The sequence below is a fragment of the Alexandromys fortis genome, unplaced genomic scaffold (assembly GCF_014885135.2).
Source record: "Alexandromys fortis isolate MF-2015 unplaced genomic scaffold, M_Fortis_MF-2015_v1.1 scaffold_20, whole genome shotgun sequence".
NCBI lineage: Eukaryota > Metazoa > Chordata > Mammalia > Rodentia > Cricetidae > Alexandromys > Alexandromys fortis.
Genome location: NW_026067903.1, coordinates 8,218,653 through 8,244,529, shown reverse-complemented (window position 1 = coordinate 8,244,529; position 25,877 = coordinate 8,218,653). Strand labels below are relative to the sequence as shown.

The 25,877-nt window shown below is 41.9% G+C and overlaps 1 protein-coding gene across 1 annotated transcript in view; it reads left to right on the top strand.

The window, feature by feature from the left end:
• Positions 1 to 25,877, top strand: part of Dst (dystonin) — a 199,845-nt gene that overhangs the window by 36,909 nt on the left and 137,059 nt on the right. The window contains 23 exon segments of the mRNA XM_050134804.1: positions 4,858 to 4,970; positions 5,070 to 5,176; positions 7,112 to 7,231; positions 9,165 to 9,260; positions 9,356 to 9,483; positions 13,230 to 13,323; positions 13,610 to 13,764; positions 15,086 to 15,548; positions 15,635 to 15,763; positions 15,898 to 15,975; positions 16,069 to 16,230; positions 16,316 to 16,420; positions 17,729 to 17,824; positions 18,739 to 18,864; positions 19,419 to 19,571; positions 19,753 to 19,907; positions 20,090 to 20,216; positions 21,393 to 21,576; positions 22,459 to 22,616; positions 23,055 to 23,233; positions 23,612 to 23,750; positions 24,045 to 24,238; positions 25,709 to 25,871. Coding sequence (XP_049990761.1) covers positions 4,858 to 4,970; positions 5,070 to 5,176; positions 7,112 to 7,231; positions 9,165 to 9,260; positions 9,356 to 9,483; positions 13,230 to 13,323; positions 13,610 to 13,764; positions 15,086 to 15,548; positions 15,635 to 15,763; positions 15,898 to 15,975; positions 16,069 to 16,230; positions 16,316 to 16,420; positions 17,729 to 17,824; positions 18,739 to 18,864; positions 19,419 to 19,571; positions 19,753 to 19,907; positions 20,090 to 20,216; positions 21,393 to 21,576; positions 22,459 to 22,616; positions 23,055 to 23,233; positions 23,612 to 23,750; positions 24,045 to 24,238; positions 25,709 to 25,871 — 3,424 coding nt within the window.

The window sequence follows — 25,877 nt, the reverse complement described above, 5'->3', positions numbered from 1 at the left end:
ACTGTCTTTTCAGATGATTGTGTCATTTCAAACCACTCTGTTTTAACTATTGTTTTTAATTCTAATTTAAAAAAAATCTGTCTTGTACTACAGACCCAGTAATTTTACTATGTACTTCAGAGTTCAACCAATCCACACCCCTCCCCAATAATCTGTATCTTTGCTTCTGGCTTAAACAATAAAAAACAAATACCAGAAATGAGTTCAACACAGTCTCTGGTGTTGTACCAAGGGGAGAAAGCAAAATATGCAGTGTTAGTATTTGTATGTGCTTTGTGTTTGCATTTATACTGTGGGGTTTTGTGCTAATAAAAAACTGTTTGAGGGGCTTCCTTATAATAGCTATCTGCTGTTTTCATTTCTGAGTTAAAGGGAATAAAGTCATTTTATTTAAAAGAAATAAAATAGGATTCAAGTTTTAAGAAAGATTGTAGCTTCAAAGGAAAATTCAACTTATTATAGATGCACAATGCTAACCTGAAGAGATATCACACTCACACACATACACACTTCACACTGACACACAGAGAGATGCACAATGCTGACATGGAGAGATATCACACTCACACACACACTTCACACTCGCGCACACACACACCAGGGCTATCAACAGGAATATGGGTGAGAGGTTACCTACAGTGTCAGGAATGACTCAAAGACAGCAGCATCACAGAAAGCCTAGCTCAGCATGGCCGACAGCTTCTGAAAGTTTCACTGTAGGGCATTTAGACAGCAGGTCAGCATGCTGGAGAGTGCCTTTAGGCAGGTTGACTGATCTGCAATCCTTCCAGGCACTCAGCTGCTTTGTCCCTTTAGTTACTCTTCACTCTTTATGAAACTCTGGGGAAAGAGGAGAGATTTGCTCAGTTTCAGGGCTTCCTGAAACTTGTGTGTTGTTCTCCTCTTTTAGAGCTTCCTAAGCTTCAGAAGAAAGTGCTATTCAGGTAGGAAGACCTGGGTATCCCTATTGGATATTTCTCCACAGCGCCCTACCTAGTTCTCATAAGTTAATGTAGTAAAGTGTCTAGAATCTGGGTAGTCAAATTGGGGTTATTCCCCACCCCAGGTCAAATCTCCTGTGGAATTTTAGTGTTTAGATAGCTTTGGCTGTTACTATAGAGATATTTTGAAATTATGTATCGATCCATATATGTTCCTATGTGTACATAAGTCTCACATATGAATATGTGTACATATATGTATGGGTGATTGTAAACATTTTTGTCTAAAGTGAGTGCTTTTTAAAAATTGGTACTATACAGACTTTTAAATATTAATTTTATTCAGACACTTAAGCTTATGGCAATAGCCATTTCTCCTCCTTTTATTTCTGTTACCGTGATTAACACCATGGCCAAAAGCAACTGGGGGAGGGAAGGATTTATTTCATCTTGTAATTTACAGTACAGCATTGAGAGAAATCGGAAAGAGGCCATGGAAGAACGGTGCTTACTGGCCTGCTCTCTATGGCCTGTTCAGCCAACTTCTTATACCACCCAGGATCACCTGACAGGGATGACACCACCCAGAGGAGGCTTGGTCCTCACATATTAACCATTGATCAGAAAATGCCCCCACAGTCTTATTTACGAGCCAACCTGATGGAGGCAGTTCTCAGTTAACATTGCCTGTTCTCTGGTGATTCTAGTTTGTGTCAAGAAAAAACAAACTAACTAACTAATTAACCAATGCTCTCTTTAAAATCCATTTTTACTTTATATTTTTATAGTAAATTCAGGCTATCAAGCATGTGTAGAATTAGTCTGCTCTTGTTTTTAAGACAGGATCTCACTGTAGCCCTGGCTGGCCTGGAATTCTGTACATAGACCAAACTGGCCTCATATGAGAGATCTGCCCATCTTTGCCTCCTGAGTGCTGGGATTTAACTGTGCACCACCACATCTGGCAATTTTACATTTTCTGATCGCACTTCAGCAGGAGTTCATGTCGTTTTGACCTTATATTTTCAATTTAAAATTTATATCATTTTCTCATGTCTTCACCTCAATTGTAATCATTTCTAAAAGCAAAGATGGGGTATGGTGTTTAAAAAAAAAGTATAATCCGTGGTGATTGGGTCATAAGATAAAAAAAATTGAGAGTTTGTCCATAAAAACACTTTCCTATAAAAACATCTATCATGTGTTTTTTGCCAGCATTGCTTTATATTATTAGGAAAATTGCCTATAAAATGGGACTGCTCAGCGTCTTAGGGTGGAATGTAGGAAGAGAGGCTTTGTGTGCCTGCAGTGTGGTCTGGTGCCCTTTTGAACTTAAACTAGGTTGAAAATGAAATTCCTGCTAACATTCCACAAAAGTGAGATGTTAGCTTTACAATGGGAATAGGTGTCTCCAGTGAGTGGAAAGTCCCCGAATTTCTTTGTGTGTATGGCATGTATGCATGGGTATGCGTGATGTGTGTGGTATACAGGTGTGTGCCCTTGAGCCTCATGTAGAAACCTGAGCAGGGTCTAGAGTGTCTTCTATTGGAGTCTGCTTTACTGCCTTGAGACAGGGTCTCTCCTGAACTGAAGCTCACTGTTGGCCAGCCACTCTCTTGGGATCCGTCTCTCTGCCACCCAATGTTGAGAGTATATGGGATCCGTCTCTGCCATTCAATGCTGAGGTTATAGACACACAAAGCCACTCCCAGCTTTTTATTTGGGTGTTGGGGAATCGAATACAAGCACGCAGGCGGGCAAAGCAAGTACGTTTTTCCACTGAGGCATCTCTCTAGCCCCAAACAGATGAAACTTTAAAGACTGTGTTACCTGACGAGATTGCCAGGAGAGGAGGAGGTAGATAGAACACCTCTGGGTGCTCCAGGCATAGGAGGAAGGCCACTGAAAGGCTAGCAGGGCCAGCCAAGCAGGATAGCAGTACAATTTTGAAGACTCCTAAGTTTTTTGTTTTTCCCAGTGGCTTTATCTCCTATACACTTTTATTAGGGCCAATCACTGTAGCCACTGCTCTGGTAAAGTGTTCAGTTCAAGAAAGAAGAGGGGGCTTGTTCAGACTCCCCATACTGTGCAGCTGTTTCTGCGCTGGAATGACATCATTCTAAAGGAAGTTTTGTGTTTTATTCTCTTGGTCAAAAACTTCATTCTTCAATGACTTTATTCATTCTCCTTGGGATTACTCAGTGTTTACGCTCTTTGCTAATGGCAGGGTTCTCATAATGGCATGCTGTTTCTTGTTCAGAGATTGGCAGACTCAAAGTCTGGTTTTTATTTCTCCAGGAAATTTGAATTTTGTGGAAGCAAAACAATGTTTTTATTGGAAGAACGTTAGATCCTGGTCTAGACTTTTGCACATACCTCTTCAGTACTCTTGACATCAGTAGATGTCATAGGTCTGTGATTTTTTTTTAAGTATTATTTGTAGAGGGCTGCCCCTTACGTGTCCTGCTGTCAGTGGTAAAGTGTGCCCACACTCGTCAGTGGACGTCACTGAGGAGTTTCTGATGAGGTTTCAGGATGTGAACAAATAGGAAGTGGAGCTACGTTTCCAGTTTATGAAAACCTCCTCCTAAATCCTAATAAAAGTGCACATAGATTTTTTTTTCCCTTTGGGTGTGGAATCCTGCATTTTCTTTAGGTTAAAAAAGCAAACAAAAAAGAAGCACACATTTGTGCTTGCCTTTCTTCCCAATATTGATGATACACTTGAGTTTCCTGTGCAAATGACTGCTAAGCAATGTTCAAGTAACTTACTACCCCCCCCCCCCCCCCCGACATCACCTGGAGCACATAGAGGACCCACTGTTGGTGTGTTTCCCTGGGGATTACTTTGAGCAAACCTGAGAGCCTGTGGGATTATAGTAGGCTTCCTCTAAAAAGTGATAGAGAAGTTCTAAGGAGATCCAAGGGTGCGGGTGCTGTCTGTGTGCATGGTGTGTGTGTCTGCCTGCCTGCCTTTCTGTCTGTGCATGTTTGTCTTTGTGTAGTTTGGTGTGTGCATGTATGTTTATCTGCATGTGTGCTGTGTGTGTGTGCCTGCTGTGTGTGTGTATGTGTGTGTGTCTATATGTCTGAGAGAAAGAGAGACTATGAGGGAGGTTGTAAATGCACAGGTGAATGAAATGTTGTGAGTCAAATTACTAACCAATCTGCTCACTAACATACCTGTAGATATTTCTTAATGAATGTATACTTTAGTAGGAGGATAAACTATACAAATTTATTAGGACTTGGCCCTTTGCTATCTTGGAATTAATCTTTGAGAGAGAATCTTACACACACAGAGAGAGAGAGAGAGAGAGAGAGAGAGAGAGAGAGAGAGAGAACCATAGATTACTAGGCACAGAAGTATGAGCACAGAAGTTGCTGCTCTCAGTCCATCCTAAGAGTACAAGAAGCTCAGGCAGGGACACATCATGACGGGTTGGGATGGTAGTCAGCGAGTGTCCTACAGAGAGGCCAGGCCAGCTCAACTTGAATGGAGAAAGGAGTGGAAACAGCAACAGCAAATCGGACATCCTGAGCAGAGAGGAGCACAGCCATGGCTCTAAACTAAGCACAAAACTGGCATCTGGGGAGAACCTGAGAGGATGCTGGCTGGTGAAAGAGAGGTGTTTCAGTCAGTTGAGGAGGACAGATGTAGTCATGAGCTCCAATCACGGGGCATTTATAGATCTGGGAGTTCAAAATATGCTCTCATTTTTATATTTCTCTTGTGTTCCTTTGGCCCATACAAGCCTCTGGGACAAGTAAGCAGTGCCAAGTGTTTAAAGGTGGCCTCGGATTTAATATGGGTGTAGTACTGGTGTTTGTGGGCGCTGTTATCTAGGAGGCTGATACTTGCACCTTTCAGGTGGAAGTGGCCTGTAAGAAACTAAACACTGTGCTTTTTTTCTAGGCCGGACCTGATAGACATGAATACTGTTGCTGTTCAAAGCAACCTTGCAAATTTAGAGCACGCTTTTTATGTAGCTGAAAAAATTGGTGTTATAAGACTTCTGGACCCCGAAGGTGAGGTGTTTTCTTGAGTCCTACCTCTGCTGGCATGTGCTTCTCGCCAGAGGTCACCTGTCAGCATCGTGAAATAATTCATTTCTGTTGCTGCTTTAGATGTTGATGTCTCTTCACCTGATGAAAAGTCAGTAATAACTTACGTGTCCTCCCTCTATGATGCATTTCCCAAAGTCCCCGAAGGTGGTGAAGGCATTGGTGCAAACGTGAGTATTGGTTTTCCTGCACTCAAGCTGTTGGTTCATAATTCAATTCAGTAATTGAATTGCTTGCTAATCAGTGCAGGGCTTTAAAAATGGATTTTAAATGCTGTGTAAATAGTTGGGCTCCTGCGCTATTTTTCTGGCCACACGTACATCTCACAGCGTTGTTCTGCCATTGAAATGAAAGGGTAACTGAAAAAGTTGTTCTGTGTCGCAGATAAAGGAAAGTGCTTGAGAGTCACAGCACATCTGTGAAAGAAAGTAGTGAGTTACTGGGATGTAAATATTTCTGTGTTAACCTGCTGTCCTTTAAAAACTGCTGGTCTCCTGTCTGTGTAGATAGGCCATCTCTCTGTAGAATTCAACTTAAAGTTGATCCGGGAGACCCTGTGAAATAAGTTGACTAGATAGTTGTTTTCTGACTTGCCTAGGTGAAGGTGTTTGACCAGGTGAGCAGAGCTAGGTTTCTGACACACAGTTTGGCTACTGTGACCTCACTAGAGTCACCGTTTCTCAAAGGCTTGTGAAATCTAACCCAGCTATGTGCTTTGACATGACCATGCTGAACAAACACTGTGTCTCTAAGTGAACACGATGCTGTGTTTGAGGGCGATGCCCCTTTACCACAGGCTGCTCCCTTCGTTCTCACAGATATAGAGATGAATATGCATTGCTTGGAAGCCTTACGCTCCCTTTTCCGATTGCTTGTATCACGGCTCCATAGTCTTAGTTCTAGATCTGTTTTGTTCTCTTCCCCTCGCCTTTCACAAAAAGATCCTAACCATTTGGCTCTCCTGGCAACATGTTCCTGTTTCACTGCTCCTAGCTATTGCTGCAGAATGGTTCCTGTGCCTCCTTCCTTTACTTTCTTGCTACCTCTTCTTCTTCATGTAGCACTGGGCTTGATAGCGTATGCTTTTCTATCTGTGCATTAACTCTACACATGGGAATTAACTTTGCCTACTGTCATGTCTTTAGTACCAGTTTGCAGGGTGACTGGTTGAATTCATTCACATGCCCAGTAGTCAAAACTGCATTTTAATTATCATTATTAGCAATTCCATCTGCAGTTTTGTGGTCTTAACCAATTATTTATAGGTAGAGCATTTCTGTGTCAGTGCCCTGCCTCCTTTGGGACTTGGATCTTTTATCCATCCCTGCTCTAACCACATTATCACTCATGGTTCACTGCTCAGAAGTCTCTGGTGACCGTTGCAAGGCACACATGTATCCTTCCCTCCAGTTATTAGTAGATGCTGTTTCAGTCATTCTAACATTAGACACTACCCCGCATGCCACTTAACTATTCTTACAATGATTCCCTCTTCTCCCTAGTTAGACCGGAACTTCTGACTGCAGATACTTTATCTTAAAAGTTTTGCTTTTTATTGTAACAGTGAGCATAATCCTGTCACCTAATAAGTGTTCTTCGGAAGCTTCATTACACAGCGGTTGTCAGCCTTCCGATTCCTTCCTTTTACGAGAGTTTGTTCAATGGGTACTTGAAAATCCCATCTTATCCAACCTGCCCCTCTCCGGTCCCTACATCTCCTGTAACTTCTTTGGATGTCAGATATTAGGAACTTAGATGCTCAGTGGTCGTAGGAGATGGCTACCCTGGTGTGTACAAGCTGTTGCTCCCCTTACATTGAGCCCTGGAAAACCTTCCAGATCATTTTTTGAAGCCTCAGAAGCCTCCTCGATGTAGTGCCCCAGACAGCCACTATTTTTGGACACTCATTGGGCCAGGGTTAGTGGCCAAGTGTTGATAGCATTTTGTTTGTATGGAAAGAATTGTAGCTGAGTGGAAACTAAGAAAGCGTTTACCTGATGAATGTCTCTGTCAAGCTTCAAGACATCTGCACTCACAGGAATATGTCTGACAGATGAGTGCAGTTACCCATTGACTACAACTGTCCCTGCTGTTTTGTTGCCTAGGATGTTGAAGTCAAGTGGATCGAATACCAGAATATGGTGAACTACCTCATCCAGTGGATTAGACACCACGTGGTCACAATGTCTGAGAGAACATTTCCTAACAATCCTGTTGAACTAAAGGTTGGTATATTGTAGAAGATCACTAGGATTGATTCGATCAAAAGCTGTAAAATAATGCTGGGTTAATCCCATAATCTTAGCATTCAAGAGAAATTGCCATTGGCAAGCCATCGATTTTAGTAGGCAAAGTTATAGCAGCAGCATCTTTAAGAAGTTTCGTCACCCAAGCTTTTAAGTTGTTGAGAATTAAAGGTATAATTTGAGAGCTTCTGAAGCTAACACTGCCAGATCTTACATGATGAGTGGGAAGTGCAAGGATGCCAACAGATGCTGGGACAGAAAGATCCCTGGGAGCTCACACACAGAGCAGTGATCAGGAGCATGCCTCTGCTTGAATCAGGTTAGAAGCTGCCCTGAGGGCCTCTTCTGTTAGAGTACAAGGCATATCCTGTATGTTTGGAATTTCAGAGTGCAGATCCTGCTGTGTTGCAAGTGAGTTTAGAGTCGATGCTCACAGCCTCGCGTTAGTGGCCAAGGGTTAGCAGACCTCTGCTGATATTGTCATCTTAGGTAAGGTCGTTGAGGTGGAGCTATCCCAGCAATATAAAGTAATTATGCATACACAGCTTTTCAAAGAATAAGCTTGTACACTTATATTTGAATTAGCAAAAGCAGTTTATTGTTAACAAACCACTAATATGAATATTGACTACAGAGTAGCCTTAATTCTTTGACTTAATAAGCTTTGTTTTAACTCTCAGACTGGAATTACAATAGCTGCAGTAACACAGCCTCATGAAAGTTCTTTGTTATTCCCACACATCTGTTCAGAACATCTGTGGTGTGACTCTTCTCATTACCACAGGGAGTTTGTCCTTGGCACAGAGTTACTTAGTATTGTTTAATTTTTTTAAAAACCTTTTTATGGGGTCTTATCATTATGAGAAGCCTCCCTATGTGGATATGAACTATTTGAGGGCAACAAAACCTGGCCCCTTTCTACTTCATATGGTGCCACAGTGTTTTGCACATGGTGACATTTGGTGACCAATGACTGATAGCAACCTACAAGATTTTGGTTTTGGTTTGATATAGTTTTTGGATTTAATGTACAAATACACATGTTTCTAAATGAATTCTGGGAGTGTGGTGGGGTTGTTTGTTATGTTTTTGTTTTGACCATTGGGTAAATTTGTGCTGATCTCTGGCTTCTGCAGGTCTTTAAGAATTGTAGGAGTCTGAGTATTCACACAGGTTGCTTGCTGATGGGTAATGTAGGAGAGAAAACATATCCTTAGGAATTAGCAAATAGTTTTCCATGTTCACAAGCCTCTACAGAATCTTACAGAAATGTGTTGTGTATTTTAATGTAGCATAAATTAAGCTAAACTGACTACCATGCATCTATTAAATGTGAAAGTGTTTTATTTATGCAGTTTCTAGAAAGGTCTTCCAAGATGAATCTAATAACATTTTAAGAGGTTCACAAATGAGATAATTACACAATTGGAGTGTCTATAATAGTAATGTCAACTAATAACATCCACTCTCCTTTGTCAGGAAAAAAAATCCCTGTTAAAATCGGCAGTGGTATGAAGAGGCCACAAATTAGCCCTCCTTAGCTTGCACGGGTTCCAAAATAGAGCCATGGAATGGAAGGGGAAAAGTCTTTTCCTTCCTTTATGCAAATTTCATCAAACTGTTTTCCAGAAACTAAAAACCAGTGTATGGTGTTTGGGAAGCTCAGTCTCTCAAGGATATGCTTTCATGTTTGGTCATCATGTGTTGTTCAGAGTCCTGTGTGGCACATGCTAGATCATGGCTCTCATCCGGTCCTGCGCAACCCGGCACACAGCTGCCCGGCAGCTGGAGCGTTGAGTCCGTAAGGGAGCTCTACTGAGTGCTCGTGACACGGGAAATGGTCTTTGCTCTACTGACATGATGAAAGCAGGCTTTGCGGGTGGGCCGTAACTTAGATTCCTTCTCTCTATAGGCACTTTATAACCAGTATTTACAGTTTAAAGAAAAAGAAATCCCACCAAAGGAGACAGAGAAATCAAAAATTAAACGACTATATAAGTTATTAGAGGTAAGTAAGCCAAGAATATCCCTTGGTCCTTTCAAGCATTATTTCTGAATTGTTTTCAGGCCTTTGCCGCACATTAATTATGTTGTTTCCTTCAGATTTGGATAGAGTTTGGACGCATCAAACTCCTCCAAGGTTATCACCCAAATGACATTGAAAAGGAGTGGGGCAAGCTCATCATTGCCATGCTTGAGCGGGAGAAGGCGCTCCGACCAGAGGTGGAGAGGTAGGGAAGCTGGCCCGGTGCGGCGTCTGCCGCAGACACGATCCCTTCTGCTTCTCCTAGAACTCGACTTTCACTTGGTTTTGTTGGTTGGTTTCTCTTTCCATGCTGTGTTCACGTCTGCCTGGGTACTTGTGTGTCCTTATAGGTGGAGGTCAGAGTTCAACCCTGACCTTTCCTCAGGAACTGTCCGCTGTGTTTTAGGAGACCTGAGACAGGAACTGAGGCTCACACAGATTGTATTTTCCAGTTACTCGTTTGTGTGACCTTGGATAAGTCTCTTAGTGTCTTTGTTCCTCCATTTCCTTATCTAGTAATGGTAGCAAGAACTCTTAGAGAATTAATTAGTAACTACATACAGGAACTGGTAGGTTGGTTTCCTGTATGGAATCTTGTCTAATAAGGTATTTATTACAGTTTAAGAACAAAAAGAAGTCTTTCTTAAAATAACCTTAAGTCACCAAGGCCCAAGTGTGGAAGCTCATAAGTTAGAGATTAGCTATTTTGTTTATTATTGAAGTTTTTCATATGGTCTCCTTCTCTGAGGCTGTGGACATACTTTCATTTAAAAGCCGATGGAGGCTGAGCGTATAGCGTATAGCTCAGTTAGTGGAGTACTTGCCTCCCTCCCATTCACAAAGCCCTGTCTTCCATCCCTAGCACCACATAAAGCTAGGTGCAGTGACACATGCCTGTAATGCTAGCATTTGGGAAGTGGAGGCAGAGGAATTGGAACTTCCAGATCATTCTCCCTTTGCTATGTTGTGAGTAGGAGGCCAGCCTGTGCTACCTGAGACCCTGTCTCAAGGAGCCACAACAGAAACAGTCAGCGAAGGTCTCTGGGTTCCCTTCTGCCGTGTGTGCAGTTCATGAAAATAGCACTGCCTGCTCATTGTTCTGCTGCTCTGAGTGTGTCCCACTGCTCAAGAAGGAACCACCCACCCACTGGGCTGCATGCTCGGCCATGTCCTATGACTTTATTTCCTTGTGGTCGTTATCCTCCAGCCTGCTGTAGTGTGTGAGACTTGTGCTCTGTGCCTCTCCTTCCAGCCGGGGGCACGTGTGGTCAGGCATCGCTCTGGCTGCAGTCTCTTGGGAGCTCACCTGGCCTGTGTTCCACCCGCCTCTATTCACAGGGGTTTTGTGTAGTTTGTTCTTTTGGCAGGGAATCCATTGCACGTCCCTATTTTTCTTAGTCCTAATCCTTCTCAGATTTCAGCCTCCCTGTTCCTCCCATCAGTGTCCCAGGTTGGATGACATGCCCTTTTTTATGACTAATAATTTATGAGTATTTTTCAAGAATGCCTACTTTGGTTATAACTTCATATTTATTCATGTTTCTTTCAAGCCACCTGTTTCTAAGAAAGTAGCTCTAATAATATGGAGACACGCTGTCGTTTTGTGTCCCTTAACAGTGCTTTTGCACAGTGCCAGGCACATGACAGAGACACCCAGTATAGTTGTGTTATGCTCTCCCATACTGACTTCAGTGCTGACATGGAATAATATGTTTAAGATACAAAGACAAGTTCCTCTTGTCAGCCCTTTCTTACTAGTTTCAGTCTTGTTAAAGCGTAAAGTTACCATGTCTATGTAAACAGAACATAAGAATCAAAATGAGCTTTAAATTCATGAGCTGCAGATCTTACCAGTGATTAAAATGAAGTGTTAAAGGAACCATTTGAATTAAAGATGCAGAGAAAAGATAGAGAATTTTAGTCACTGCATCAGTAGTTGAATTTTAATATGTGCTAGAATCCACTTTGTGCTGCTGCAACAGAATGCTGCAGACTGAATCACATAAAAGAAGTTTATTGTTGAGGGTTGTGGAATGGTACAAGTCTGCTATAGCCCAACTCTTGGGAAGCTAAACAGGAGCATGAAAAGCCTGGGCTGTATAAAAGATTGTCCTGTGCTTAAGACAAGAAAAAAGAGAAGAGGAAGCTGGTGACTGAGAAATGCTTGCGCTGGCACCTGATGAGGGCCTTTCCTGGTCGGTGGCAGAAAGACCACAAGGAGGAGAGTGGAAAAGCATGGTGGCTAGGGGACCAGACAGGCACAGGAGAGAGCAGATGCTCACTGAAGCAGCAGAGCCTTCTACCCAAGTCACTCCCTTGATAGTGGCTTTAATTTATTCATGAGGGTTGAGCCTTTATGATCTCATGGCTCTTAAGCACTTCACACTAGGATCATGCTTCCAACACAGATACACTCAACCCCAACAGCATGCTACTGGAAGAAAGCTCGAGATCCAGGAGCCGGTCTGTTCTGGACTAGGTGCATTACTTCACCTTGGAAGCTATGTGATTTTAGAGGTGTTCTTAAGTTTCTAGGCCTTTTTCTCACTGTAACAGTGTGTAACAATATCTACCACATTTGGTGGTTATGAATATGAGATGAGGTTATGTGTGTAAAATGTTTAATTTCCTGACACATAGAAACTGTATAGAAAGTGTAAAGTACAGCTTTTCCTGTTATAAATTGTTCTATTTTATCTGGTCATTGCTTTTGGAAAATTAAAATGTTTTAACTCGGAACAGAGAGACACCACTGTGGCTTTGTATGATTGGAGGTAGGGAAGTGTCTGGGAACTTGGTTGGTAAAAAGCCTTCCTTTTTTTTGACACAAGTTTTTGGTCCTGGCTGCATATTACAAATTATAGTAGCTGTGTGGCTTGGAGTGTGTAGAAGACAAACAGGAAAGAATTGATGTTCTTGGGCCCTCTGCTAGTCTGTGTGAAGGAGAAGCAAGTCCAGACACATTTGCCGTTAGTGAGTCAGTATTCTACTTGGATTCTTTGTCTTTTCAAATATGAGCTGTAGTAGTTAGAAGTAACATTACTGAGAGAGTTCATCATACAAAGAAAAGTAATTGAATGTTTTTCTAGTTAATTTAACATGATGGACAAATGACCTGATGGTCAAATGGAAATCAATTTTGTTTGTCATTAAATTTGCTTGCTGTGTGTCCTTGATTGTTCCAGCATTTTGCCTTGTGTTATCCAGCACATAGCATCTCTTCCCTGAAGTCCGGCTGTGATGCAGTCTTTGTGTCCTCTTAGCTTGTGGTTGGTATGGACAGAATTACCTTCACTGGTGGTCATTCCTGGGTTCCTGGGTACCGGAGTTGTTTTTTAGGTGGTTGCAACTGGTTGACTCTTAGTGAAAATATTTGGCATATCTTTTCCAGTGACGCCCAATCATCCTGCTCTGTCTGTACTTGCAGGGCTTTAATGCAGACTACAAAAGGCAAACCTCAGCAAGCAAATGAATGGCTTCAGGCATGATACTTCTGAATAGCTATCAGCATAATATTTGCAGTGTATTGCATATTCATGCTGAGGCATATTTAAGGATCCATTAAAGCCGTATCACTCCACCAAGGCCACTTTCCACCAGGTAGAACTTGAGCCTTCCTTCTCCGGTCCTACTTTCATGGTCCTAGGATATCATTTCAGGACTGAAAATGCACAGCAGTAGCTACAGTTATCGTAGCAGTGACTCTGTGTTTACTAACACTACGAGCACTCGGACTAGTCTAGATTCCAATGACAATCTTCTGTCTGTCCATTGTGGCCCCACATTGATCAACTCCTGCATTAGCTTCGGCAATGAGTCCTTTGACGGACACAGGTATGGAGTCAGCGGTGCGAGGCTGTCTTTGCTTCCTGGGCAGGGTCGGTTTTCACGACTGCTGAGCTCTTTGGCTTCAAAAAAAAGAAATTTCTTTTTTCCTTTTGTCTCTTTTAGGTTGGATATGCTGCAACAGATTGCTGCCCGCGTTCAGAGGGATAGTGTCATCTGTGAAGACAAACTGATCCTAGCCCGAAATGCTCTCCAGTCTGTAAGTTGGTTTCTGGAGCCAGAGCTTGCTGTAGAGGGGTGGTGTGTGCCGGGGTAAAGTGGAACCTTTCGTTTTATATGACTGATTCCTGGTACTCACTCCCTGCAGAAGCTTGGATAGATTATGATCAATATTTTCTCTCTTGGGAGGCAGTGAGTGAAAGAAAAACATATATTTGAACCAAAAGAAATAAAGACCAAATAGGCTTCTCTTCTTATATTTTGGACTTTAAAGCTAGTTTTAACCTTTGTTTTATGAAATTAATGCTGAGTTCTTTTAAATACAGGATTCCAAAAGATTAGAATCAGGGGTGCAGTTTCAGAATGAAGCAGAAATTGCCGGGTACATACTGGAATGTGAGAACCTTTTACGCCAGCATGTGATTGATGTGCAGATTCTGATCGATGGGAAATATTACCAGGCCGATCAGCTGGTGCAGAGGTAGGAGTGGGCTTTATACCTTTCCAATACCTGCTTCAGGAGAGCACGATGGGACTGTAGAATATGAAATTAAGTTTTATGTGAGCTGTAATAGTTTGATGAAATAAGTAGGATCAATATTTGCAGTAAATGTAAATTTGCTGTCATAGTAAATACCAGAGTCATCAAAATGAGTATTTTAAATATCTGTATTTATTTACAAGCATGTAACATATTTATGTAGGTCTTTGGTTGTGACCCACAGACAGAGTGAATATTTAACTAAGCATATTTAAGGCCCTGGGTTTGATCCTCAGGCCACCAAATAATAACAATTTACATTAGAAAAGGGAAAAGTTCCCATCTTTCAGTTAGTTTTGTGTTTACTATTATGAAAATGATTGTGACCAAATATTTGAAAAATATATGTGTATAAAATGGCAAAGCTGTGTAAGCTGGCGAGGTGACTCAGCTGTTAAAAGCACTGGGCTGCTCTTCCAGAGGGCCTGGGTTCAATTCCCAGCACCGACATGGTGGCTCACAAGTGTCTGTAACTCCCGTTCCAGGTTACCTGACACCCTCGCATAGGCATACACACGGGCGAAACGCCAGTGCACGTTAAAAGGGGAGGGAAGCTGTGTGCGGTGACACGCACATGGTCTCTGAGCTCAGACGCAAGTAGGCAGTCTTGTGAGAGCCAGATAGCAGGACCCCATCTTGAGGAGGAAATAGTAAACGGCAAATGCACAACGTTTCTGACAAGTTAATGGGGGCAGAGAGACCAGAACTTGGTCAGCGGTGGTCTCTCTTTCTCTGTGTACATGAGAAAGTGACCTTTGTAAACCGTGTTTGAGCCACTAGTTTCACTTTTAGGAATCACAAATTATTCTCTATGTGGGTAATAAGCAGATCTAATTAGAAAACTTTATGTTCATGCCAGAAATTTTATAAGAAATTGTATTCTCCTAAATATCAAATAATAAAACCATCACCATATGGTAATAATTATGTTTCTTATATGTGATGGTTATAAAGACCAATAATGTGGAGAGTTTTTAAAGCATGATATTCAGTGAAAACAAAACATGAGGCAACATTTTACTTCATGGTTTCAGTGATGTTTTTAAAACAAAATGGGTACTTCTTGAGTAGTGTAGGTTTGCAGACAACAGTTGAAAGCAGCACTGTGGAAGGCCTTCTTGCTCCCCACCCCCGCTGTTAGTGACTCGCTGTAGTGGTGCGGGACCGATAGCCCCGCAAGGCCAGTATTGGTGTGTGAGCTAAGGCCAGCAGTGTACACTAGCCTTTCGATCACACCATTTCCCTCTCCATGTTCCTGCAGGGTTGCAAAGCTGCGCGATGAAATTATGGCCTTAAGGAATGAATGCTCCTCCGTGTACAGCAAAGGACGCATGCTGACCACAGAGCAGACAAAGCTCATGATATCAGGAATCAGCCAAAGTCTAAACTCAGGATTTGCACAGACCTTACACCCCAGTCTGAACTCAGGGCTAACCCAGAGTCTCACACCTTCCTTGACCTCTTCTAGTGTGACTTCCGGCTTGTCTTCGGGGATGACTTCCCGTCTGACTCCATCGATTACTCCAGCTTATACACCTGGCTTCCCTTCAGTAATGGCTCCAAATTTCAGTTTAGGAGTAGAGCCAAGCTCATCACAGACTCTGAAGCTAATGCAGATCCGAAAGCCCCTGCTAAAGTCGGCTTTGCTGGATCAGAACTTGACAGAAGAGGAAGTCAATATGAAATTTGTTCAAGATCTCTTGAACTGGGTTGATGAGATGCAGGTAATGTTTATGTTTACCCCGGTTCCCCAGTCTTAACTCTGGACACAACTTCTCCATTTTTTTAAACTGGTATTTTGCTATTTAAGGTGCAGCTGGACCGCACTGAATGGGGCTCAGATTTGCCAAGTGTTGAAAGCCATTTAGAAAACCATAAAAATGTTCACCGAGCCATTGAAGAATTTGAAGCAAGCCTTAAAGAAGCTAAAATTAGTGAGGTATGTGAATTCTTAAAAATATTTTGTAGCTGTTCATTTTTTTTTACATAAAGACCTTATAACTCAGTGATTGACATAAGTATTAGTCAGAACTTGAGATCCTTAACTTCCGTGTCTTTCCCCCATTGTTTTAGATTCAGATGACAGCGCCTCTTAAGCTGACTTACACAGATAAATTGCACAGATTAGAGAGTCAATATGCAAAACTCTTGGTAAGTCTTTTTCCTTTGTTTGCTTGAAACTCTCCATTTCCATCCCACCTGTTTACTGACAATCTATTTCTTACATTGCTTTTCCTTAAAAAGAATACATCCAGAAATCAGGAGCGGCACCTCGATACGCTCCATAATTTTGTAACACGGGCAACTAATGAACTTATCTGGTTGAATGAGAAGGAGGAGGAGGAAGTTGCTTACGACTGGAGTGAGCGGAACACCAACGTTGATCGGAAGAAAGGGTACCATGCGGTGAGTGAGCCGCGCACTCCAGTGCCAGAGCTAGACCCGGAGCTGGCCGCATCTTCTGATACACTCCTTAATGCTTCCTCACTAGGAGCTAATGAGAGAACTCGAGCAGAAGGAGGAAAACATAAAAGCCGTCCAGGAGATCGCAGAGCAGCTGCTTCTAGAAAACCACCCAGCCCGGTTGACTATAGAGGTAAGAAAGTGAGAGGTCTGGGCTGAGTACGGATGGCTCTATCAACTTAAACCTCTTTCTCTAAACTACCAAGTGTTTACTCCAGTCTGGCTCAGAGAAAATGTTCTCAGTGAACCGTAGTGCTTCTTCTCTTCGTCCTGTCTTGGAAGAAAGGTAGCAGCTTTCTTTAGGCCGTGTGAAGCCGCTTTTGAGTAAATTCAACTGATTGGGATGGAAGGGTGTTGCTTGGTGGAGCTTATACATACTGTGTGTGACAAACAAAAATGTAGCTTAGCTTGAGGGAGCAAATAATAGTGTAGGTTACTAGATTCCCAGGCAGGAAAGCCCGTCTGAACTCAGCTCGGAGGCCCTGGGGTCATTCCCATAGGAAGAACAGGCCGAACATACAGTGGACACAGAGCTCCCTCTCCTGGGAGGCAGGGATTTGTACCTTCAATAAAAACGAGTTTCATAATTCATGAGGAACTAGGTGTGCTTTCTAAAGTATTTCCTTCATGAAAGATATACTCTGTATTAAATAATAAGCATTCAAATAGATGAGTTTTTAAATTCTTATTATAATATTATTAAACCTGGTAATTGCATTGATATGAAATTATATGTTCCTTTTCTATCCTCCCTACGTTTTCCTCAGCAAAGCACAGAAGAAAACTACAGATCTGTCTATGTGTGTTAACACACACATGGTGTAGCTCAGTAATACAAACAATCCATAAACAGGGAACACTGGGAGGCCGTGGAGAAAAACACACTCAGTATTCTAAAAATGTGATGTCAGGCAACACTAGTGAGTACGGAGTGAAGACAAGGGTGCATTTTATAAATAGAGGGAATAATTTGCATTTATTTTAAATTAAATTTTTCATATAGCCATAATTTTTTTCTTATTCTAAGAAAAAAATCAAGGAATTAGAAATTTGGGGAAATTCTTCTGGACTAATTTAAAATTATATACAAATTTTAAGACTGATTGCATAAGGAAGAACTCTCAAATAAGAAAATTTACTACCCCAATTTTCATGATTCAGCCCATTAGAATTTTTTTCCATCTCTTTGGATAAGTAGAGTGTTTTGTCATTTGAAGCCATCAACGCTGATCTGGGCATGATGGCTCATGCCTGTAATTCCAGCCTATAATGAGAAGCTGAGGCAGGGGGATTGCCACAAACTTGAGGATAGCCAGGGCTGTATGTATACTGGCATCCTTTCTCAAAAAAAAAAAAGTTAATAAAAGAAGGAAACTGCATCAGTATAGCCCTCCGCACCCTACTTTCCCGCCCGGCGTTCAGTGTGTGTCTTCTCTCCAAGGCTTACCGAGCAGCCATGCAGACGCAGTGGAGCTGGGTCCTGCAGCTCTGCCAGTGTGTGGAGCAGCACATCAAGGAGAACACCGCCTATTTCGAGGTATGTGAGTGGAGTTGCAGCTGTATAGATGGCCCTGAGCCTGCCTAGACCACAGCGCTGCCTGTGGGGCTGAGGTGTGGAACACACGGGGAAGGGGGGAGGAAGCAATACTTTCTTTACAGGACGTCAGTGCTGGTGTCAGGTCTGAGGGGAAAGTTTAGCTGTACGAAGAGATCCTGTGGCTGGAAGATGGCTTAACTGGCACATTGTTTGCCGTGAGTTCCACCCCCAGAACCCACACTTCAAAAGAAAAAAGTGAGCTGCCCAGTGCTGTGGGCAGGTAGAGACAGGAAGATCCCTGGGGCTCGCTGTCCAGCCAGTCTTGCCAAATGAGAGCGTTCCAGGTTCAGTGAGAGACCCTGGCCCAAAAAACAGGGTGGGGAGAAGTGAGGAAAGCATCCAGTTATTGACCTCTGATGTATACACACACACACACACACACACACACACACACACACACACACACATGCACACACGCACAATGAATCTTTTATAAAGCCTTTAAATGTTGTAAATAATTCTACAATTTTTTTTTCTCATACTAAGGGAAATTATTATAGAGTCAACCAAATAAATATTTCAGTTTATTCTTTAGAAATTTTCATACATTCTTTGAAACTTCACCCCTACGTAAAAGATTGGTTGAGCCCTAAAGTAAAACAGACTTCCAATCAAAACAATATAGATCCAAAGCACAGTATACATGTACAGTTTGGATAATTAATATTAATCTGTAGCCATCTAAGTGCAAATGTTTTTTTAGTTTCAAAAAGGATGATGCTGTTAAGTTTTTTTGTGCTTGGGTTCTGCTCTCCCCTGTCAGGGGCACACAGAGGGCCCGAGTACCCGGATTTAACAGCTCTGCCTTCCTGGCGTTCAGTGTAGCTCAGCTGTCGAGTTTTCTCTTTCCTTAGTTTTTCAATGAAGCCAAAGAAGCTACTGATTACCTAAGGAATCTGAAGGATGCCATCCAGCGCAAATACAGCTGTGACAGATCGAGTGCCATTCACAAACTGGAGGACCTCGTTCAGGAGTCCATGGTACTGACGCGGAAACTGTCGATTAGTGGTTCATCAGACATCTGCGTGTATAGATTTGTATTTCATCAGCACTGTTAGCTCAACCAGGCCTTTAGTGTGTTTAGTTTTTGTAGTGTGCTTTATATGGTGTTGTTTAAACTGCTCTAGCAGTAGTCTGTGTGGTCAGTCATTCCACAAGGAGATCCTTGGGAAACACCTGTGTCTGCCCAGTTTTCAGTTCTGGAGATACAACCGTGAACAACAGAGGCAGGACCTGTTCTCCCTTGTGGTCCTAGATACCATAGGGTAGCTGCACAGTAGTATGCTAAATAAAAAAACGCATAGAGAGGATTACATAGCATTAATGCCACACGGGGGGGGGGGGAGGAAACAAAGTGAGGAAGGAGGGAGTCAAGACAGGGTGATGAGATGCAGAAAGTGTAGCATCTTTATAGTATCAGGGCATCTTTGTAGTATCAGGGCATACTTTGGTGATAAAGTTTCATTTGTATAAATCCCTGTGGAATGGAGAGTTTGAATCACTAATCAATCTGAAAACCCCGCTGTGTTTCTAGGAAGAAAAAGAAGAGCTTCTGCAGTACCGAAGCTCAGTGGCTTGCCTGATGGGGAGAGCCAAGACAATAGTGCAGCTGAAGCCACGGAATCCGGACAATCCACTCAAAACTTCCATTCCCATCACTGCTATCTGCGACTACAGACAGATTGAGGTACCTGTCATTCTTAAAGCAGACCAGATTCTGTGACGAATCCGTGCATTTTACAAAGGAGGTCATAATGCTTCCTAGTCATAAGGCTTTTCTCTGCCTCATAGAAATAGTAATTCTTAGCAAGATTGTGTATACATGAGTCAGTGGTGACCTCGGTTTTTCCTCTTTCATTTAAAACCAGATAACCATTTATAAAGACGATGAATGTGTTCTGGCAAACAATTCTCATCGAGCTAAGTGGAAGGTCATTAGTCCCACCGGGAACGAGGCTATGGTCCCATCTGTGTGTTTTACTGTTCCTCCACCAAACAAAGAAGCAGTTGACTTTGCAAACAGGTTAGTATTGGTTTGGGGCTTGCTGAAGGTTAAAGAAGCAATCAGTGCTTTGTCAGGGACCCACAGGACTGGAAGTTCTGTAGAGCGAGTACTTAGGGGGTATTTTAGAAACGAAGATTGTAGCATGTTTTCAGAAGGGGTAAAAAGGCTTAGAAATCTGTATTTTCCTGCATATGTTTCAGGATTGAGCAACAGTATCAGAGTGTCCTCGCTCTTTGGCATGAATCTCACATAAACATGAAGAGTGTAGTCTCCTGGCATTATCTGGTCAATGAAATCGACAGAATTCGAGCTAGTAACGTGGCTTCGGTGAGTATAAATGTGCACATTAATCCAATGTTTTCAAAAATGAGGGGTGCCTTGTCATTTGCAGGGCCAGGCTTGCATTTGTTCTGGAAAAGCGTGGAGCCCCGTGGAGGCTGATATTCCGCAGTCAATGAGTTCTTGGGAGGGCCTGTTGGGGGTGAGGCATGCTCGCCAGGTGAGGGAAATCCAGAGCGCATGCCTTGCTCAGTGCTCACTGAGGGTGAGAAATTAGAAATAACCAGGCAGTGGTGGTGTATGACTTTAATCCCAGCACTCGGAAGGCAGAGGCAAGTGGATCTCTGTGAGTTCACGGCCAGACTGGTTTACAGTGCAAGTTCCAGGATAACTAGGGAGATACCCTGTCTTGAAAAAAACAAGAAAGGAGGTGGAAGAAGAAGGAATAATAATTAAAACTAGATGCATGGACAGATAGAGTGGGTTTATTTTAATTTCATTTATTGAATTCTGTCAATGTTTTTATTTGTCTTCCTTTAATAAACACTATTGTAAAGAATTTGCAAATAAAAAACAATCATACCCCCAAGTTGACAGACCCAAAGTCTGTACATCTGGATGGCTAGACTGGCCATTCTGAAGCTGTGGCGCTTCACATTCGACTTTACCATCAAACATATTCTGTATTCACTTATCCATCACAAAACCTGACAGTCCATGAGAGAGCTGAGATAAAAACCAAGTAGTTTTATCCCATCTTTCCTGACTTCAGTCCTTTGCCTGTATTCAGTCTTCCTCACCCAGGTACTTACCCTTTCTACTCGACTGTCTACATGGCCTACTGTACACACACGCACGTTTGTTTTCTTATCTATGTATGTATTAGAGGTGATGCTTCACACATGAGGGAGACCCTGTGCTTTTTATCTCCCTGAGATTGTGTGGCTTCCTTTCATATTACATGTTTTTCCATTTTTCTACAGTGTTTTATTCCATTCTATATGTGTACCAAATTTCATTATCTGTTCATCTATTGGAGGAAAACTAGGTTGGTTCCGTTTCCCCACTATAGGGTATAAGCCTAAAATAAATAGAATATTAACTTCAGATGTTTCCTCTAACTGTGACTAACTGAAGTATATACAGTGGTATCAACTGTGATCTGAACCATTCAGATACAGCTCTTGGCTTTATGTCTTAATCAAAGGACCTTTGTTCTTTCAGATAAAGACAATGTTGCCTGGCGAACACCAGCAGGTTCTGAGTAATCTCCAGTCTCGTTTGGAAGATTTCCTGGAGGACAGCCAGGAATCCCAAATATTTTCAGGCTCAGATGTCACTCAGCTAGAAAAGGAGGTGAATGTATGTAGGAAGTATTATCAAGAGCTTCTCAAGTCTGCAGAAAGAGGTAAACTGTGGGGTCTGTTGTTTACTTGCCCTGCAGGGGTTTGCTCCAGGCCTTTTTTTCTGCTCTCATTGGAAATCCTCTGGTTATTGCATCACATGGCTGGGATATGTAAGCAAGATTAATGAACACTATAGAAATGCATGTGTGCAGGGCAGAACATAAGAGCAGGCATATGTGCAGCCCTGAGTCCAGGCACAGATCCACCAATAACAAACAAAACTTTTGAGGTAGGAAGATTCTAGAAGGGATTATTAATTCAAGATGCCAGCCAAGCAGTGGGACAGACGACATGTTTTTACCTCATCTGCATTTTAACATTTGTCCTGCATTGCAGGGCAACACTCAGGATGAAGGTCCTTAAGGTGCATAAAAGATTTGATTTTCCTCTGTTCAGTTTTACACAGGAGTTAAAGCAGAATGCTTTATTTAGTTAACATTTATTTGATATAGATCTTAGTCTTAACTCTTCATACTATTTAAAAACAAATGATTTTTATTAATGGTATTCTGTTTTAAAATCTTAAAACATTAACACTTTCTTTACCTGCTGCTTTTTACTTTTGGATTTTTTTATTCAATTTCATGGTTAATTGATAGCATATAATTCATATTTTTGTGAATATAGAAACAGAACAATACCTTGTTTCCTTTGGATATTTCCGTGATAATTTGGTACTTTAAATGACCATAGGGAAATTTGATTAGTATTTTTTTTTAAGTTTTAAAATTCATATTTTAAGATTTCTGTTTTAAGGTTATACCTTTAACATTTCTGCTAATAGAACTGGTTTGCCTCAGTAAGAATAAAGTTGTTTCATTGAAACTTGCACAAGAGCTTCCTAGGGATGAGAAGCCTGTAGCTGAACATGTTTGCTTTCTCAGAGGAGCAAGAGGAGTCGGTTTATAATCTTTACATCTCAGAAGTGAGAAACATTCGACTTCGGTTAGAGAGCTGTGAAGACCGGTTAATTCGGCAGATACGGACACCCCTGGAAAGAGACGATTTACATGAAAGCATGTTCAGAATCACAGAGCAGGAGGTAAGAGTTACACATGTGTTAGAAAACCCAGGTCATTTCCTCTTAGTGACCCGATGTTCTGCGTGCTCATCTGTGACTTCAGTTCCTGGGGTCCAGTTGTACATATCTTGCTGGATATAAATTAAGATCCTATAATTCTCCTGTGCCTCTGAGTTAGGTAAACATAGCATGTTGCCTTTCACCTATCCTCATGGACTTCATTCAAAGAGAGTCCTTGTACACCTGCTGTATACAAAATTAGAGGTTTAAGTCAAGGGATCTAATAATAAAGACATTCTTAATTATAAAGCTCCAGGCCATGCTTCTGTGTATTTGGTAATGAAAAAAGTTATACGGACACGTGTTGGTCATAACACTGAAATGAATTGTTAAGCAGCTGTAAGAAAAGTTACCCACATGGGATGATAACTTATAGCCTCCGTTTTCTTCCTTGACTAGAAACTAAAGAAAGAGCTGGAACGGCTTAAAGATGATTTGGCAACTATCACAAACAAGTGTGAAGAGTTTTTCAGTCAAGCGGCAGACTCCCCGTCCGTCCCCACTCTGCGATCAGAGCTCAGCGTTGTCGTCCAGAGCATGAATCAGATCTACTCCATGTCTTCCACCTACATAGAGAAGTAGGTTGACATATCTGCCTACTGTCCTGACGCTGGTTGCTTTTTATGAACAGTGGGTTTTATCTAAGAAACTAGACTGATGGTGTTTCTCCACGTCCAGGGGAATTGCCCTGGAGTTCTGTAGATCACCTTATGTCATCTTTAGGGTTTTCCTGTCATGCATAGTGTGACCTAGAACTGTCTTCTCTTCGCATCAGTAGATCTCCCCTGGGGGTGGAGCATAAGGTGGCACATATTAGGAAGAGCGTCGACTGAATGCCAGACGTAGAGGAGACCAGTGTTCCTGTGTCACGAGTTACAGTGATGCTTTAGGGCTACAGTATGTTTATTTAAAAAAAAGTTAAAGAGTATGGTCTAGTATTTATTTCTCTTTTAAAGGTTGAAAACAGTTAATTTGGTATTAAAAAACACTCAAGAGGCAGAAGCCCTGGTCAAACTCTATGAAACCAAACTGTGTGAAGAAGAAGCAGTAATAGCTGACAAGAACAATATTGAGAACTTAATGAGTACTCTAAAGGTAAGAGTCTCACAGAAATTCTGGACATGTTTTCAGGGTCATAGTTCTGAGTATTTCTCTAGCACAGAGCTCGAGTTTCAGACACCCAACCTGAAGTATCTGGCATAGAATATGCTTCTGCATGTGCCATCTCCATTTATTTCTAATTCTACAGCTTCCTGTAAAGAAGTGCATTTCTCTTTATGTAGCTGTACGTCACATAGTTATGTATACATTTTAGCATTAGGTGAATAATGTGTTTACTATATGACTTGTTGATACATTTCATGATGTTCATTGATGCGCGTATTTTAGCAATGGCGATCAGAAGTGGATGAAAAGAGAGGGGTGTTCCATGCATTGGAGGATGAGTTGCAGAAGGCAAAGGCCATCAGTGATGAGATGTTTAAGGCACACAAAGAACGGGACCTTGACTTTGATTGGCACAAAGAAAAGGCAGACCAGCTGGTTGAAAGATGGCAGAATGTCCACGTGCAGATTGACAACAGGTGGGTCCCCTTTCTGTTCAGGGGCCACATGGGTTGGATTCCCTTTGGTGCAGAGGGCAAAGTCTAAACTTAACAGGCTTTAACTGACATTCCATAGCTAATGTGTTAACTGCAGGATTGTTTCCTAATTACATTTTTTTCTTACATGTGTGCTTTAACAACACATGTAACAACACGGGAACTGGAGTTACAGACAGTTGTAGACCTACTAGCCTAAATCATCTGTAAGAGCAGACAGTGCTCTTCATGCTGAACCATCTCTTCAGCTTCAGAAATAAAAAAAAATTCAATTATGTATAATTAAAAATGCTAGTGTATCTTGGTTTCTTAGTTAGGGTTTCTATTGCTGTGAAGAGACACCGTGACCATGGTAACTCTTATAAAGGGGAACATGTAATTGAGGTAGCTTGCAGTTTCAGAGGTTTAGTCCATTGTCATCATGGTGGCAGGCAGGCAGGCATGGTGCTGGAGAATGAGCTGGGAGTTCTGCATCTTGATCCTCAGCCAAGAGGAAGTAAACTGTGTACCACACTGAGCATTTCTTGGGCAAAGGAGATCTCAAAGCCCACCCCACAGTGACACCCTTCCTCCAACAGGGCCACACCTATCCCAACAATGGCATACATCCCAATAGTGCCCCTCCCTATGAGCTTATGGGGGCCAATTACATTCAAACTGCCACACCTCACATTTGTATATTCTGTCTTTTTAAGAGAAAATAAAATAATGCTCTAAAAGTTATTATGAACAGTTGATGTTCAAATAACCATGAATTAGCAAAATAAAGCATAAGCTTATTTCTTGGGCTCTGCATAGCAGTTTCTGCTGGACCTAAGAGAAGAGAAGAGGCTTTTAAGAGAATTAAAACCACGGAAGAAAATGGAATCGATTTAGGCTTCATCTTAAAAGGAACAAATAATGCCCTTTCATGCTCATTTTTATGTTTATATTAATATAAATTAAATGCCTTTATGATATAGTACCTCTCAAGAAATGAAGTTATATTCATACATATTTTTTTTTCTCTGGAAAATACATGATGAGTTTGTTTAGTGTTCTGATTTTAAAAAAAATCATAGAAATGGATGTTTAATTTGCGTTCCTGGAAGCCTCCCTCTAAGACCATGTTGAACCATCCATGGAATTGCATTCTTCCAAAGGTGAACTGTGATTTGGGGTGAGCCTCAGCTGTTCAGGATGCGTTGACTGATTATAATGCAGTTAATGTTGCTGCCCTTCAGCTTTAGTCTCAGTGCTATAGTAAGACAGCAGCACCAGTTAGCAGCCCCAGAGCAGAATACCTCTGTGCGCCCTGATGCTGTACGGAGTGCCCCAGGAATCTGTCTTAGGTCGCCCCTGCACATCTGCCCTGCTGTGCATAGTGACTCTTGGGTCTCCACTTGTGTTTTTCTCTTCCCATTCCCTTCTCCTCTCCTGCTGGAGCCTGACTATTTGTTGCTCTTCTTGTAGGCTTCGGGACTTGGAAGGAATTGGGAAGTCGCTGAAGTACTACAGAGATTCTTACCACCCTCTAGATGATTGGATCCAGCAAATTGAAACTACCCAGAGAAAGATTCAGGAAAATCAGCCAGAAAACAGCAAAGCTCTAGCCTTACAGCTGAACCAACAGAAGGTACCC